The sequence below is a fragment of the Eucyclogobius newberryi genome, unplaced genomic scaffold (genome assembly GCF_026437365.1).
Source record: "Eucyclogobius newberryi isolate DKJ021-1_F unplaced genomic scaffold, fEucNew1.0.hap1 SCAF_4, whole genome shotgun sequence".
In the NCBI taxonomy this organism is placed as follows: Eukaryota; Metazoa; Chordata; class Actinopteri; order Gobiiformes; family Gobiidae; genus Eucyclogobius; species Eucyclogobius newberryi.
In genome coordinates, this window is record NW_027316056.1 from 28,453,051 (window position 1) to 28,471,290 (window position 18,240).

At 39.7% G+C, this 18,240-nt stretch overlaps 1 protein-coding gene across 1 annotated transcript in view; it reads left to right on the forward strand.

The window, feature by feature from the left end:
• Window positions 1–5,317: 5,317 nt before the first annotated feature.
• Window positions 5,318–18,240, forward strand: part of aimp1a (aminoacyl tRNA synthetase complex interacting multifunctional protein 1a) — a 91,664-nt gene continuing 78,741 nt past the window's right edge. The window contains exon 1 of the mRNA XM_072462339.1: window positions 5,318–5,322. Within this exon, the coding sequence (XP_072318440.1) occupies window positions 5,321–5,322 (2 nt within the window). The 5' untranslated portion in view covers window positions 5,318–5,320. The remainder of the gene's footprint in view (window positions 5,323–18,240) is intronic.

Sequence of the window (18,240 nt, forward strand, 5' to 3'; positions counted from 1 at the left end):
TAATTGACAGTTGTCATTTTTCACATTTTCCTAATGCATTGTGGTCCAGTAACCAGCATTGGGCGCTACTTTTCAAGGTAAATGTTTTCACCTGATGAATATTTGGACACCACTACTATAGTCTAAATCTGAAAAATACACATAAAAGACACTAGTTTTTGTACTTTTTTTATACTGCTTTTTTGCGCTTATTTGCAGTTTGAGCTTCTGCTAATTCACTAATTCTTGTGACATGATGTGTGTAATCTCTATAGGCTCATTAGAATAGTTTAATACCACGTCAGTGCAACAAACTACATATGATTAGCGTGTACGGCATCAGCGTTCCACATGAGGGAAACGACATAAGAAGTTCCAGAGAAAGTGTGACTCCCTCTGCGTGTCTTTTTATTTTCTCCTATGATTTGAAACGTCCTTGGTGTAGGTCGATTCAGCAACTCCGGATGGTTCAGGTTTCCAATTAGAGCGTGGAGTCAGTGGAGAGGCTCTCAGTGGTGTGACAGCAGTTGTTTCTTCTGTCTGAAAACAGTTTGTAGTGTCACTGTCTGTCAGATGGACCGAGACAATCTGCCTTCAACAACTGCCTGTGTGTGTGTGTATGTGTGTGTGTGTGTGTGTGTGCGTGCGTGCGTGTGCGTGTGTGCGTGTGCGTGTGCCGCTATTGAGGGGATTTAGAGAGGCTTTTATGTTGAATGCAATGGACTTACATTTGAGGACTGCGTGGACAAGATGCACTGTATCACTTTTCTGATTGTCAACGCCACTGAGATGTTATTGCTTTACCTGTCATTTTCTACAGTGCAGAACCCAACCTATATTTTGCCACCAGATCAAGTTACAAGTCAGGTCTGTGGAGGGAAGACCCTGTTTCTGTCCTTACGCAGAATGCATTTTTGAGCCATAACAACCCTGGCTGTAACTAAATGTAAGATAGAGAAGTTTAATGCCATTCTGATGATATTGGGATTATTTTAGTAGTTGACTGGTCAGCGATATTTTCGATTAGTCAACTAGTCGAATGATTATTTCTATTGTACATCAGGGTTCAGATTAAGGATTTTCACTTGTGTAGCGGTGCTGCTAAACAATCCGTTCATTTTTTCAAATTTGTATAGCAATTTGATAATTGCATAGCAAAACGTGAAAGTGACTAACAATCAATATTTTCCATTGATGTAACAAGATTATTTATTTAAAATGTATTTGTAAACATTATTATTTTTTTTTTAAACTAACAAATGAACTTTTAAACACTTTAAAAACATTTTTTTTTTTAAAAAAACCAGAAAACTTGCAAATAATATTAGCTGTTGAACAAATTAATTAACACCAAGTAAGAGTAACTTATTTACAACTTTCTTCCATATCATCATCAATCAGATGACTATTTGCTGGAGTCTCATTTACATATTAATTGTCTTTACACTCCCAAAAAATATGTGTTAAGCTTCTAATGGATAAATAAAGGTTGCTGTGGCGTCCATCATGGTGTATTTATGTGTTATTCAAATTGTACCACTCTTTTTGACATTCCATTCCAGCTATAAAACATTTTCATTTTTCGTTTTGCTATTTGATGACGGTCCCTAAGTACTTTGTCTCGGCTACGGCTGCACATTTGATGACGGTCAAAGTCTGAGGAATAAAGTCTGGCGGTAATGCAACACTTGGATGCCAACCGCCATAAAACAACAACAACAACAACAACATTTGATGACGGTCCCTAAGCACGCGTCTCGGCTCCGGCTGCACATTCGGGGCCGTGTAATTCGCTGCGCCCAAAATACGCATCTGATTGTTAAAAACGAGGTTGTGTCACTTTGGCAGTGTAAAGATGAATATTTTGGCCTGTGAATGATCTGCAAAGACTTTTGCGTTTAGGAGCTATTGACCTCGGAAGTCCAAATCTGTGACGCTAACTTTACCGCACGTGGCTCCTCCCACTTTCAGACTCTCGATCTGTGACAGCAGCGGGACTCGTCATGTCAACACAGCGTCCTACATTGTGTCCTGCCGTTGTTGACGATCGATTGACGAGTGATCAGTACTTTTAGGCGCTTTGTTTATACAATTGAACACACATTTTTGTATCACAAAAGCTGCGATACAAAAGCCCTTTTTTATGACGAATGCATCGCATTTGAGAGAAATTGCGTCGCATTTTGCGATGCGATACCGCTTATTCTGAACCCTGTACATTGAGATTTTTTAAATACTTTATCAACCCAGGGGAGATTTAAGGCTCAGTCTGAGAATCAGCCCTCTTTTACATCATTATTTTGCTACCTATTTTTCTTAATATCATTTTCCATTAATGTGTAAACCTGGTGGTCACATTGCACACAAAGAACCCTGACATGATGTGGAATAGATGTGTATGCATATATGTTTACAATTATTAGACAATGTATTGAAAATAATATCTGTCCATGAGAATGCCATCGACAAATCTCATTCATTTGTCCATTGAAAGTCATTCTGTGAAAAAGTAGCAGATTTAAGGAAAACAATTCAATATGTCCTTTGTGTCTTTTTTATCTATTTGTTTACATTGTTTTAAGTTTCCCCTGAAAATAATATTCTTTGTCACACTAACAGCATTTTAATTAAAAAAGAGAATCCCTCTTTAAACAGAAATGGAGTTTTAAGGTTCAATTTATTGGTAATATACAACAGCATTCTGAAGCCATGGTGTGGTACTCATCCGGAGTTTCCGCCCAATAGGAAGGACTTACACAGCTAAGAGTAGGATAAATATCAGAGTTCTCAGACTAGATCCACAGATGGAGAATGACTGAGCAATTAGTATAAAATAAATTGCTAATCTAATCACAGCGCTGTCAATATATATATATATATATATATATATATATATATATATTTTTTTTTTTTTTTTTTTTTTCCAAATTGTGTAGCCTACAAGTGGCTTTAGTTACTCTGCTGCTACAAACAGTGAACACACATAAAACTTTTACAACAAAGTTCATCAGCACTGATCCGACCCTCTGAAAAGTCTTGCACAACACATTTCTAAGACTTCTTTCTTGATCATTACGCACAGTTCCTATGAGTGGTTCTGTTGAAGAAGCTTATTTTTCTCTGACCTAACGGTCCTCATCACTCATCACTGCGCTCATTAGAACGGATGGTAATGTTGCATGAAGGCCAGTAAACACGCCACCAGTCCTGCAGCTTTTTTGTGAATCAATGAAGTCCCCAAACAACAAGGAGCTATAGTTCACACGGCGATGCGAATGGTAAAAACACAAAATGAGAGTAAATGTCTCCAAATGCAAGCAAAATCTTCATGGTCAAAATGTGCTCTACAACGCTTAAACATCAATACGAATACAAACGATACATAAATAAATCAATTTATAAAGACAATGTTCAAAAAGACTACAGTATCTGCGTATTGTAAGCGACCTAAACTGAAACTGATACATATTGTGTGCAAACAGGTGCCGTTTCTTTTGGAGGAGAGGATTTACTTTCCCAGCTTCAAAAATGAACAACAAAAGGGATGGTAATTGATGGAAAATGACTTCTTCATAAGATTTAATGCATGAAGATGAATGTTCGTCAAGCTAGTTACTGTGAAATATCAGAACAGAGGAACATAATCACTCTGATCAACCTTAAAACTCAAAAGTCTCTTCTCTGGGTTTCAATATTGGCAACTCTAGACTCACTGTGTTCCGTGTAATAGGCTTGTCACTGAGAATTATTGTCCCCGGCCATATTTACTGCCCTGGATAAGGACAGAGGGAGTGAGGAAAGGAGGAGAGGAGAAAGAGAGAGTAGGAGAAAGAGGGAGACGAGACCCTCTTATGTCACTAAATGCCAATGTTTAAGGCCTTGTGGGAGAAATAAATGGCTTTAGGACAGTAAGCTTTTTGTCTTTTGAGTGATTTTAGAGAGATCTAATTTGTAGACTTACAGTAGTAATGAAGTCTACATTTTAAAGATACAATATTTAATGATATGAACGCACCAGAGTATAAGTCGCAGCAGCCAAAAATGCATAATAGAGAAGAAAAAAACATATATAAGTTGCACTGGAGTATGAAATGCGGTTGCAAGCGTGAAAATAACAAATAATATCACATATAAGTTGCTCCGGTATATAGGTATGAATATAAGTATAAGTCGCACCCTGGCCAAAACTATGAATAAAGGTGCGACTTATAGTCCGGAAAATACTGAAGTCATTTTACCTGCGTCTATCTCCATCACATATTAATAAAATGCATGTTTGTCAGGACAGTTACAGTAAAATATTGGAAAAGCAACAGACTCACTATGTAATATTATCCATAAAACCAGAATGTCGACTATTGGCGAAACAATTGTTGATGAAATAGCACCCACTGTGGGGAGTGTCTCTCACAATCCAAAGAGGGTTCCTCCTTCCTCCAGTCATGGCAGCATCTGTGCGTCTCCTGTTTTAAGTACATAGAGCATATGGAGCCTGGACAGAGACAGATGCGCTTGTGTGCGAGGACATGAGCTGTGCAGTGTGCAGCAGGTGCACTGTTCAGCTCACAAGACGAAAGCCATAAGTCACAGTCAACCTGGCTTTGTTTAGAATAACGTTAGACTGTGAAAACCATCAGGGTAAATGTAAAGCTGTGAGATTTTAGAGGCCCTCTAAAGCACCTGAGGTTTATTTCCTCTAACTCAGGACAGCGCCCCTAACGCCCTGCATTGTATTGTAAATGCAGCTCTAGGTGAAACAACAAGTGCATCCGTCAGCTGATTGTAAAAAAAATGTTCATACAAAAAAGTGAAATCAGTTTTTTCCCAGTCCTTAAAGGCTCATTTCAAAAAGCAGCTCTGTGAGACAGTCGTTTGTTCTTTGTATGTAATGAAAGAGCATTTCAGTCTCCGCACAATTGGAAGCGTGTTGTTAGCATGCTAACTTTAGCTTTACCACTGAGGGTAAACGCTGCTCTGACAGTTGTGAAAAGCACTTATAAATGGAATAATTAAGATGCAATGCATGTAAGTGAGCGATAACTTTGTACCATTGAAAAACAGTTTAAATTGAAGAAGCTATTTTTGCTTTTTTGTAAACAAAGGAAAATGAAAACAAGACCAGAGAGAGAAACGACAGAGTTAAAAACAGTAGACATCCAGCAAATATTAAAAAACCCAAAAATACAAGGTACACGAAACACAAAGCAAACGTCCTATTTAGTCCAAGGTCTATCAAATTTTTCAATTTTCTAATTAAGTTTTTTCGTGTTTTTAAGACAGCAAACGTCAGGTAAAGCACCTTTAAGGACAGCTCGTCTGCCCAATTCTTGTAACAGTGTCCATGTTTATAACACTTGCATTACCATAGACTGTGGCTTCGTGTCTAGAACAAAAACATCTGCTGTTACATTCTTACAGCTGCTTGGACCCAAAAGTGAAGAATACGCTGCATAATCATAAAATGAAAGACGAGACTAAGTGAGCAGAGTTAACAATTCAAACTGAAACATGTTCCTCACTCGTGGCTCAAAATCAGACGCAGGTTCTTGAACTATTTTTGTCTGCCTTTGTCAAGAGTGTAATGTGTGAGGAAACATCTGGAGGCAATGATCACAAAGCTCCTGGTCTCTTAGTGTTGGTTGGTCTCTCTCCTGGAGTAGTAGGAGTCCCTTTCCCCTGGTGTGCCACAAGGGTCCATACTTGGCTCAGTCTTGTTCTCAATGTACTTTTCCCCCCGATTATTGCAAAAATATTATTCCTCCAGCAACTACTCAAGCTCTGTCTACTTTCAGTTCCCAACTAAAGTCTCATTTAATCAGAGTTATTTAGGTTTTAACAGAAAGCTCATTGTCACATATTATGTAAACATATATATGCCAATAAAATATCATTAAAAAACATGTTCATAAATCTCTTATTATTTTATGCTTCATTGATGAATTTAATATGTAATAGTATTGTCTTTTTATGCCTTGTAGTAGCTTAATTTATTATTGGTTCTATGTCTTAGTGTGAAGACTATTGTCGTTCTTTTGTTGTTCTTGAGTGCTCTATAAATAACGTACATCCTCTGTGGACTTTCCTCATTTGCTCCAAACATGCTTAAGCTCCATCATTTATTTGCAGATCTTTCCCCAACTCCTGTTCGAAGTTGCCATGTTGTTCAGAAAAGCATCGCTCTAACTTTACTCGTATACAATGTGACTGTCTCGCTGCCTGTTCTGAATCTCGTGGAGTCTGCTTGGACTTACTGTAAACAAGTGCAGATTGAGGTCATTTCACTGCCAGGAGTGGATTCCTAATATAGTTTGGCGCTGGTACCGGATAGTGCGCTGTAAGTACCCAGGTATGCACACACAGCTCTGCAATAATGAGCCTAGCCTTCACACACAGGAAGGAGCTGCCAGCCTGACTCCTGCCAAAGACGCCTGTGCAGCTAGAGGACAACATATTTTAGCTTTATAAGGAGCGGCAGCATCTCTTTTCCACTCGCCTTCAATCACACAAATCTGCTGGACCTGACTAACCAGACATATTGAAGAGTTGGGGATTTAGTACTTTGCAAAGTAATTCCAAGCTTTGATAAACAGCCAAGAACTGGCAGGTATTGCCCTGACATTTAAAAAAGAGGAATTCATATGCTCGTGTGTTATAGGCGCAGTGAGTGATGTGGAGGGCGTCGCGTCGTTGTCCTATTGTGTTAATCGCCGGTGCAGCCGAACTGATCACAACTGCTCAGTAAATTCTAGTTCCTAATCAGGATTGCAGTGGTTAAATGTTTAAATGGTTTCAGCAGTTTGAAACCAGTGCATACTCTTGTTGTGTCCGTGAGCAAGACACTTTACCCATATTGCTTGCCTGTGTGATATGCTGTGTGAGATGGGTGGTGGTTTAAGGCAGTGGTTTCCAAAAAAAAAATCTTGAAGTCCTTCCTGCATGAACCAGAGACCTGCCAGGCTAAAGGGACCACAACAACTGCAGGACATGATAAAAAAGTATTACTAACAAGAATACATTATATATTTATTTGAAAAGGGACATTGCACATTAATCAACATCAAAGCTGAGATGAGCTCATTTGTATCGGGAGTCCCTATGACAGATGTCAAAAAGGCCTCCTAAAAGTGAAAACACTTAAAAATCACACATCAGACCAGTATACAGTAAAACTGCAAAGACAAATGCATTTATATACAACTAGTGCTGACAAATTTGTGTTTCTACAAGCAACTTTCAAGCATTCTTTTTAAAAGAAAGTAAAGAGACAGACTCTCGAGTGGCTTAGTACAGTGTGCCACTGTCGGGAAGCTCTGACAAAATAAAACAAATACAGTTCTTCTGTGAGGGATGATGCAGTCTTCCCTTATTGCTCCTCTGGTCACTGCCCTCCCTATTTCAAATAAATATATAAATAAACAAACAGTGATTGTGGTGTTTATGTTCCCATGCCCAATTTGCAATTATTTGTTTGTGATTTTTACCATTCAATGTGCCCCCTCATGGTGGGAACCACTGGTTTTAGGCCCGTTTGGTTCGGACAGTGGCTTTTATTGTTTACACGATGTAATCCCTCGTTTGTTCTGGAGTGGTCCATGGTAGAAAACATTTCTGTCATCTGGACAATGTTTTAGAACTCAAGATGTTCATATTTCCCTCTAAAAGGATCAGATCAGGTTGAATATTACTTTTGAATGGAAAGTTACTTTTGAGACCTATAATTATGTACTTAAAATATGTTCTAAATGGCCTTTCTACTCAGTAATAAGTAAATGAGATGGACATCATTTATAAATATTTATACAGTATAAGAGTGTCAGTCATTTAAAGACTTTAAGAAAGCAGTAAAGCAATTTGTGTTATTTTGTAACAAGACGTAAGCGGTCTAATTATTATATATATTTCAAGAAATATTATGAATTCTAAATGACAAAATATTCTTGTGGAAGTTGTAGCTTGTAGAGGGGTTTGGTGGTTGTTTGTGTTTAGATGAATAGAGGATGAGTGGATGGCACTCATGTGAGCCGCCTGCAGAGAGAGAGCTGCATCCTCTTTCAGACGGAGCACACGAGTGAGCTTTGTTTTAATAAGATAAGATAAGATATGAAGCGCATATTCAACACATTCATTTGTCTTTACACATCACACGCTGGAGTTTGGACCAACTCAAATGATCCAACCTGACCCTTTGTACGACATGTGGCCCAGTGTCCAAACCTGACTCAGACCCAGAATCTCTTCATTATTTTGTAACAGCTTGCTCTGAAGGGTCCCCCAATACTGTCTGTGCCAGACCCAGGCGTGCACATTCACAGAAGTAACCAATGTTTTCTTTTGACAAGCACAATTTATTCTGTCATTAAAGTGAATTTGAGAGGAACGAGTCATTACAATCACTTTCATTTGCATTTGTCATAAAGCCTTTGATGTGACTCCTGCGGCATGCAGCGTCTGCCCCTCCCGCTCTGTCTGCCTTGGTCAAAGCTTCTGATTATTGCACATATTTAGGTAAATCTCATTCATAAATCACTTTGCATGTTTTTTTGTGAGGTCTTTTGTGAGGTTTTGGAGGTGTTCAACAAAATGTCTATGCAATACTTTAGAGATGAGGTCCCTGGTCACCCTTGAAAAAGAGGTTGAATCTCAATGGGTACGTACCTGGAAAAATAAAGCTAATATAATAAATAAATACAAATAAATTAGGACCAATTTCTGTTTTCAGGGTTAGGGTGCATTTATTCCATTGTATCTTCCATCTTTTTATATATATATATATATATATATATATATATATATATATATATATAAATATATATATATGTGGGAGTAAAAGTTTTTTTTAAAAGCAAAAGTAGCAAGCGGGTTAGTGCAGAGGAGCACAGCAAAACACACTGTAAGTGGTGACAACATATGTTAAAACCTCAGGGAAAACACAATAAACAATTTGTCTTCATTATGTGCAAACATAAAGAACATGTAGCCCTGTTTGTCCTTATGGGGGACTTCAAAGTATTTAGCATCTGGGGTTAGCAGAGTCATTTTAATAAAATGCCATATTTGTTGCAGTTAACTGACATGAACATAAGGTCATCCATCTAAGCTGACAGAAAAGGTTATGCAGTGTGTGACGCAAACTGTGAGACAATGTGAGACACATGAAAAAAAGATGCTTGGACTTAACCCGATGTATTAACAATGGCAAATGTTTGCTCCCACCCTAAGAATACTTGTGATTGTGAAAAGGAGGAGATGGTCAGAGCGAAGAAGCTCATGGTTCTGTTGCTGTGGTGACATGACTCCTGAAGCTTGCAGGATCTGTGTATTGTTTGTTCCTTAGTTTTTCCTTTTTGTTTTCTGTCAAATCAAAAATAGAGAAACATTTGAAGCATCCATTTGAAACAAAATTACACAAAAACAAAATTCAAAGATTTTAAATTCTGATTTGTATTTTTCATATTTTGATTCAGTCTAACATTATCAGCTGATAACAGCACAACACTTTTCTTATGCACACAGTACACAATAAGAAAAAACAGGTCGATTTGGGCTCATTCACCTTGTCATGGGTCTTTTCTCACATGATCTACATGCACCTTTTTGGACTCGCGCGCACACAGATGTGTAACGCCCGGCACTGCTCAAGTGTTTGGGCGTGATAGTGTCAAAAGAGGTTGAAAGGCTTCTTGGATGTGCAGCGTAGATTATTACAGTTGACTTTAATATGAGGCTCCACTCAGTGCATGTGACGTCCTCCATGGTGGACTTAAAGAGCCACTCTGGTCCAGAGCTGGACAGTGGGGCGCAGTGGTGTCCTTAGGCAAGACACTTCACCCACATTGCCTAGTATGGATCAGGTGTGTGAGTGAATGGTTGGCTGGTGGTCACATCGCTTCTGTCAGTCTGCCCCAGGGCATCTAGGGCTACAATAGTAGCTTATCCCCACCTAGTGTGGCTTGAAGTAATAATACAATGTGAAGCATCTTTGGGTGTCCTGAAAAGCACAATATAAGTAGTATGTATGTATGTACTTTTAGGATGATGACGATGATGATGATGATGATGATGATGATTGTTATTATTATTGGTGGAAGTGACCTCAGTCTGTTCGGGGATTTGCACCCTGAAATGCTGCCTGCGTAAAAGCCATCTCCAAACGAACGCGTACAATTACCTTTCTTTGCGCTCTTTGCCATACACACAGTGACCATTTCAAACACTTTTACCCCAACACTGAGTTACATAGTGTGTCCAAAGGGGCTTTAGCGGGCTGTGAACTGGGGAACTTTGCCTGCCTCAGCTCTGCGGTTTGCGGTACGGTCCATAGGCCCATAATAAAACATATAAATTGAGGTTGAACTTGAATAATAGTAACAAGAAATAGCAGCTAGCGTAAGTGACATTATGTATCTACATTAATGGCCAATGTTATGCCAAAAAAGCATCTTTAAAACCGCCTGGTGTCAGCTCACAGCTGATTCTTGTGTTAAGTTTCCCTTTAGTTTTCCACACATATGACACCAATGCAGAGCTCGTGCTTGTGTTTTTACAACACCTTTATGGGTGGTGGTGGTGGTGGTGGTGGTGATGTGGTGGTGGTGGAGGAGGATTATGGCAGATTGGATAGTACTTTCAACCGGACACGAACACTGTTGCTGCATTTTCAGTGTGAACAATGTGGCTGCATTTTCTTACTGGATTTTAAGCATGCAACATTTACTTGCGGTTTAAGCATTACCTGGACTGAGAAGTAGAATTAATCAAGTCAAAAGTGTTGCTCATGCCTGTTTTGATTTAAGCACAGCATGCAGACTTTGTTGGGTGACTGTTTTTGGGTGGATATAAGGGCGAATCTGGACCTTCAGTTCTTCTTTAAAACTAAAGAATACAAGGATTTTGCAGATTCTTGGATAAGAAGCTAAATCTGAGATTTGTTGACAGTCATAGTTTATAAAGGCTGGTTCATACCCAAGCCTTAAATCAAAGTGTATATGCAGCACAGCTCCCCAATCCACCTGACAGCCAATCAGAAAGCTTGTGGCGCTCTCTGAGCTCTGAACGGGCGGGGCACGTGCTCTGTACCTGTCACTTTGCGTCCAAGTGCTGCAGACCACAAGGGCTGTGATTGTTTGATCTATAAATACTATGTAAATAAAATATGGAACTGCTCAATTTCCACACAGAAATATCTGCAGCAAAAGCAATGTTATTACATATCTTTCTATTTTATACATATATATATATATATATATATATATATATATATATATATATATATATATATGAAAATGTAATTCTTTGTATTCTCACAATGCAATTCTACAGAAGTTTGACAATCAAACAAAGCAGCCTAAAGAATGGTTCCTTTCACATCTCTTAACAGATAATGTTAAAAAGACATTTTGTATGAGTGACAATAAAGGGTCACTATATAACTTGTGGTGAAAAGATATTTTCTGGCTTCTATCTCCTTGTTTTTGCAACAAAACATAGATTTGATAAATACAAGATAGATATGTAGAATGTCACAATGAGTAACATTTCAGACAAAGCCATAACATTTCCATGGAGATTTCATCTGTCTACATCAACCTGCCAATGGAACGACAACTGCATGGCTAACTCTGGCACATTTACATGTTGGACCATATGTGACCAGTCGTATGAAAACCAGGAACAAGTCCATTTATTCACAGATTCTGAAAGTGTACTTTAAAGCTAGAGCAATGATGTCTCACTCATGTACATCTGATCATATTTGAGTAAGTTGTGGTCATTTGAATGTATAAACCTCTGAAATCCTTTTTCAAAGAAAATGGGGCTCAAACATTCCTCACCTGGGCTCACAAGGTATAGTAGGACAATTGTGCTCATTTGCATCTCATTGAGATAAGCCCTCCCCTCCTCACACTGTTTTTGGTGCATTCAGAAAAAGAAATGTTTATTACACTAATCGCTAACGGTAACAATCTACACAAACACAGAGTTAAGTGAAATTCTATTTTCACGTTTTCAAATCACATCTCTACCATCCAGTCGGAGTTGAGTTTAAAAATAAAATTTTAATCTAAATACATTTTCTTGGATTCTTAGAATATAGGCCCGACTAGCCCCTCTCTACATTATCTACATAATTATAGTTAGGCTGAGCAAAATAACATGTCTGTTTGCTGTAACCCGACCGACCCGGTATAAAACTAGCCGACTGAAAAAAAAATATGCTTTTTGTTGAAGAAACGTCAATTGAAATATCTTAAAATCGGGAGAAGTATTTTGTCATTGCCTAGCTTCCAACTTAGCCCGTGGCTAACACAGGAACAAACAACACCTACTGAGCTAGTTTTTCGATGTGCATATAATTTTAGCATGTATGCATGCATGCTAAAAACGAATACTGTTATCTGAAACACGGAGAGGCTCCCTGATAACTTCAACTTGCACATTCTGCAAAAAACGAAAATCACAAATCTTGGGGAAAAAGTGTTTCGTCTGCGCCGACTTGTTGCTGGTTTTACCGCGGCAAGTCACATTATGTTTATTAATGTGCACTGCCCCATATTAAATAAAATGAACATAAGCAGGTGGCACACTTTATATACATTCTAAACTATATAGTGCACCTTTAAATTAAACCAATCATGCACACTTCTGCAAATAGAAAATACATTTGATAACAAAACAACAAAGTCAAGATTTTTAAAGGAATTTAAAATGATTTATTTTCTTTTTTTACATGAGCAGATTTCTAAAGTTCTAGTGTATGTTTGTTGTGTTGTCAACCCAGAGGTATAAGAGGTACATGCAAGAAAGTAAACAACTGTCATCAGTTATATAGGATATGTTTTCCTTGAAGTAACAAGCTGTATTTGACAAAAATACGTCCCCGGAGGCCCTTTCATATCTACACTTTCTGACTCCCCAAACACTGTTATTATGTGAAGAAACTGTCAAAATCTCACTGAATTTTAGCATTTCTAAACACCATCTAGATGGATGACAGTTTCTCTGCAATGGACAATGGTATTCTGATTTAAATCAAAAACACACACCTTCCATAAAGAGAGTAATTTGCATGTGCATAGAGCTGCTGCATGGCTGAGAATGGACAGCCTGTGCACGTTGCCCTGGGGTTATTCATAGTGTGGTGGAGGAGGACAGGCCTGTTGGGATGTGGGAGTTGTGGTGGAAAAGTGACAGGAGGAACATCAGGGGGCTGTAGAGCATCATGTGTGCGCAACATAAACTAGATGCGTTTTAGAAACCACAATCCTCAGAAAATGTTGGGGCAGTGTAAAATATGAATTATTTTTAACTGACTCAGGTAATATTTTACCAATATTTTGGAAGTATAGGTATGGTCTATGCGTAAAGCAATGTGCAAGTTGGGCTACAACTTATTTGACCCTTTGCAACCACCTCATGGAAGGGACACACCCCCATTGATAACCAATGAGCCCCCATAAACTTTTATTACATTTTTGCATGGCACAAACAGCGATACAGTGTTTTAACCAAAGCAAAACAAACATTTAAATTAAAAGTGTGTCAGAGAAGTCAAAGCGCCTGTGACAGTGTCCGTGTTCACAGTGTCCGTGTTCACAGTGTACGTGTTCACAGTGTACGTGTTCACAGTGTCCATGTTCACAGTGTCCGTGTTCACAGTGTCCATGTTCACAGTGTCCATGTTCACAGTGTCCGTGTTCACAGTGTCCATGTTCACAGTGTCCATGTTCACAGTGTACATGTTCACAGTGTCCGTGTTCACAGTGTCCATGTTCACAGTGTACATGTTCACAGTGTCCGTGTTCACAGTGTCCGTGTTCACAGTGTACATGTTCACAGTGTCCGTGTTCACAGTGTACATGTTCACAGTGTCCGTGTTCACAGTGTCCGTGTTCACAGTGTACATGTTCACAGTGTCCGTGTTCACAGTGTCCGTGTTCACAGTGTACGTGTTCACAGTGTCCGTGTTCACAGTGTCCATGTTCACAGTGTCCATGTTCACAGTGTCCATGTTCACAGTGTCCGTGTTCACAGTGTACGTGTTCACAGTGTCCATGTTCACAGTGTACGTGTTCACAGTGTCCATGTTCACAGTGTCCATGTCCACAGTGTCCATGTTCACAGTGTCCATGTCCACAGTGTACATGTTCACAGTGTACGTGTTCACAGCGTCCATGTTCACAGTGTCCATGTTCACAGTGTACGTGTTCACAGCGTCCATGTTCACAGTGTACATGTTCACAGTGTACATGTTCACAGTGTACGTGTTCACAGCGTCCATGTTCACAGTGTACATGTTCACAGTGTACATGTTCACAGTGTACATGTTCACAGTGTACATGTTCACAGCGTCCATGTTCACAGTGTACGTGTTCACAGTGTCCATGTTCACAGTGTCCATGTCCACAGTGTACATGTTCACAGCGTCCATGTTCACAGTGTACGTGTTCACAGTGTCCATGTTCACAGTGTCCATGTCCACAGTGTACGTGTTCACAGTGTACGTGTTCACAGTGTACATGTTCACAGCGTCCATGTTCACAGTGTACATGTTCACAGCGTCCATGTTCACAGAGTCCGTGTTCACAGTGTACGTGTTCACAGTGTACATGTTCACAGTGTCCATGTCCACAGTGTACATGTTCACAGTGTCCATGTTCACAGTGTCCGTGTTCACAGTGTCCATGTTCACAGTGTCCATGTCCACAGTGTACGTGTTCACAGTGTACGTGTTCACAGTGTACATGTTCACAGCGTCCGTGTTCACAGAGTCCGTGTTCACAGTGTACGTGTTCACAGTGTACGTGTTCACAGTGTACGTGTTCACAGTGTACGTGTTCACAGTGTCCATGTTCACAGTGTCCATGTCCACAGTGTACATGTTCACAGTGTCCATGTTCACAGTGTCCATGTCCACAGTGTACATGTTCACAGTGTACATGTTCACAGTGTACGTGTTCACAGTGTCCATGTTCACAGTGTCCGTGTTCACAGTGTCCGTGTTCACAGTGTACGTGTTCACAGTGTCCATGTTCACAGTGTCCATGTCCACAGTGTACATGTTCACAGTGTCCGTGTTCACAGTGTCCATGTTCACAGTGTCCATGTTCACAGTGTACATGTTCACAGTGTCCATGTCCACAGTGTACGTGTTCACAGTGTCCATGTCCACAGTGTACGTGTTCACAGTGTACATGTTCACAGTGTCCATGTCCACAGTGTACGTGTTCACAGTGTCCATGTCCACAGTGTACGTGTTCACAGTGTCCATGTTCACAGTGTACATGTTCACAGTGTCCATGTTCACAGTGTACGTGTTCACAGTGTCCATGTCCACAGTGTACGTGTTCACAGTGTACATGTTCACAGTGTCCATGTCCACAGTGTCCATGTCCACAGTGTACATGTTCACAGTGTCCATGTCCACAGTGTACGTGTTCACAGTGTACATGTTCACAGTGTACATGTTCACAGTGTACATGTCCACAGTGTACATGTTCACAGTGTACATGTTCACAGTGTCCATGTCCACAGTGTACATGTTCACAGTGTCCATGTCCACAGTGTACATGTTCACAGTGTACATGTTCACAGTGTACATGGGGACTAGGCCCACAAGAAATCACAGACACGTAAGAGATAATGTTGTGCTACAGCACCTCAAGCCTGCAAACGTGTAATTTTGGTCATAAGGCAGAGATGCAGCGAACTAGATACAAGAAGTTTGGCCCTGTCTATCTGTCCCAAGCAAATTTTAAGGGCTATCCCTGTCACATTATACTGCCACCCTGTTTTATTTTGAGGTAAAAAATAAAAAAAAAAACATGCATGTGGAGTGGATGGACAAACATACATGACAATAAGTCAAAACCTCTCGCTCATGACGAAGCGTACATATTATCTGAAGATTTAAAACCGCACTGGAACTAAACAGTCCCAGAAAGGCTTGGAAGCTGTGGGTGAGGTGGAGGGCGTGTCCAGCACTAAGGAAAGGGACATTTATGCGAGTATTGGGGCCAATTCAAGAAGCTGCAGTTTGTGGTACAATAGTCATTTAAATATAATCTATGTTTTAATGCTCTTGTTTACTCTAGGCTTGTGTTGTTTTGAAGGTGGGAGTAATGAAAAAAGAACATTACCTGCAATGCCTTTTCCTCGACTCTCAAGCTGTATTCCACTGGAGCGTTCCCGGTAGCAGTCCATCAAACTGCGCTTTCATGTATCCACACCACATCCTTTTAAGTCCTTTAAGAGGAGAAAATGTAGCCCAAACACCGAGATGAGACGCGGTCGCGGACCACTTATTTCTGTATGTATTCTGTGCACCACGTACAGTATGTGTGTCTTAGTGGCCATCGGTTATTGCTCTTCAAACTCTGGGTATTCTTCCTGTCCTCCTCGGTGGTGTTGTTTCGGCCTCCTGTTAATGATTTCCATAAAAATGAGTTTTCCAACACTGAGAGACATTCACGGGTCTAGTAATTTAGTATTGTTCCTATTCCTATCCCTAGCATTCACACTTTCTCAGCATTCTAGTTTCAGTTGATTTATGCGCTGTGACTGCCCACTTGTGTCACCCTGGTTTTATGGGGCTGCATGTGTGGGCTGACAGGGGAGAACATTTGCAGTCCATAGAACCAACCAGGGCTCATGAGTGACAGTCAAGGAGCCTCGCTGCAAGTGCTCTCCCCCTCCCAAACTTGTCTCATATTGGATGGTACACATTAGCAGGCAGAGAAGCACACCTCCTTTGAGCTGGTCTGCCCCTGGAGAACAGGAGGGGTTAAAGGGTCACAGTGCATACTTTCAATATTTCACCTACTATAGGCTGCTGTGTGTGGGAGTTCAAATCAAGTGCACCACTACATTCAACAAGGTCGCATCAACGGCGATCCATTTGCCTGTTGTAGAATCAATCACCCTTAAATATATAATGCCTCATTGAAATGAGAATGAATTTTATTACTTCAACACTAAACTACTGTATACTAAACATGTTTTAAAATAGCCTTTGTTTCTGGTGGCCTGAAGGTTAGGTGTTTTCACAGGTTTGACGCACAGATTCATGGGGTTGACGTGATGCTGAATGTCTCTTTTCTTTTCTCCCCCTGTTTCTCTTCTGTCCTGTGTAATAAAACCATATGCAGCCTTAAAGATTCAACCATTTTAGCAGACATTTTTTTATACTACCACTTCAATGTGTTTGAGGGGCTACATTTTAACTGTGTATTAGTGCTGATATGTTTGCATTCTACATTATGTGGCTTTTCAAATGTCATGAACTTAATGATAAAGATAAAGGGGAAATAAAGACAAGATGATGGTCCGTGTAATGGTGAGGGTTGAGGCTCTCCATGAGACTGGAATTAATTAGCTCAGGAAAAGGTCACTCCATCTAAAGAATATGTCCAGAGTGAAGCCAATGACCTTCTCAGCTCTTATTTTAGAAAATAATAAGTCTTAAAATACCTGAAAGGTGTGACGGAAACAATAGCTTCGGCTATTGCAAGTAACTGTATTTAAATTTCAGTAGTTTGTTCTAGATTTGATTCTTGTCCCAGAATTGAACCTGCTTTTATTACTGAAATTATTTTTATTTTAAGTCATTGTACATCCAAACTAATAAACTGAACCATACAAGTCATATTTAGTGTAGTCTTTGTGGGGAATCAATCAAACTAATACATTTACAAACTAAAAGTCTCACACATAAATCAAAATCAAATTGTTCTTGAAAGAAATGTGTTATAAATATCTGAAATCTGACGTCATGAAGGTCCCATTTCTTTTTATGATCAACTAAACATTCAATAAAGAACAATAAATTGTAAAGTTTAAATGTTTAAGAATCACACGCACACACACGCACACACACGCACACTCACACACACATATATAAAAAATATATATTTATTTTATTTTTTTCAAACTAGAGTGTAAAAGCAAAAAGCAGAACTAAATGAGACCACTGCGCATTGTTGCTCATGGGATCCTCTTACAGAGACTAGAGGACTGGGTGGGCATCACTGGCACTGCCCTAAACTGGTTAAGGTCCTATCTGGAAGTCAGGAAGTACTTTGTTGAAATTGGCTATTGTGTCTCAGACAACATGACCCTGACCTGTGGAGTGCCCCAAGGGTCAGTCCTGGGTCCCCATCTGTTCAACCTCTACATGCTGCCGTTAGGTCAGTTGATAAGCAGGGAAAATGTGTCCTATCACAATTATGCAGACGAAACTCAGATCTATGTTTCACTATCGGCAGG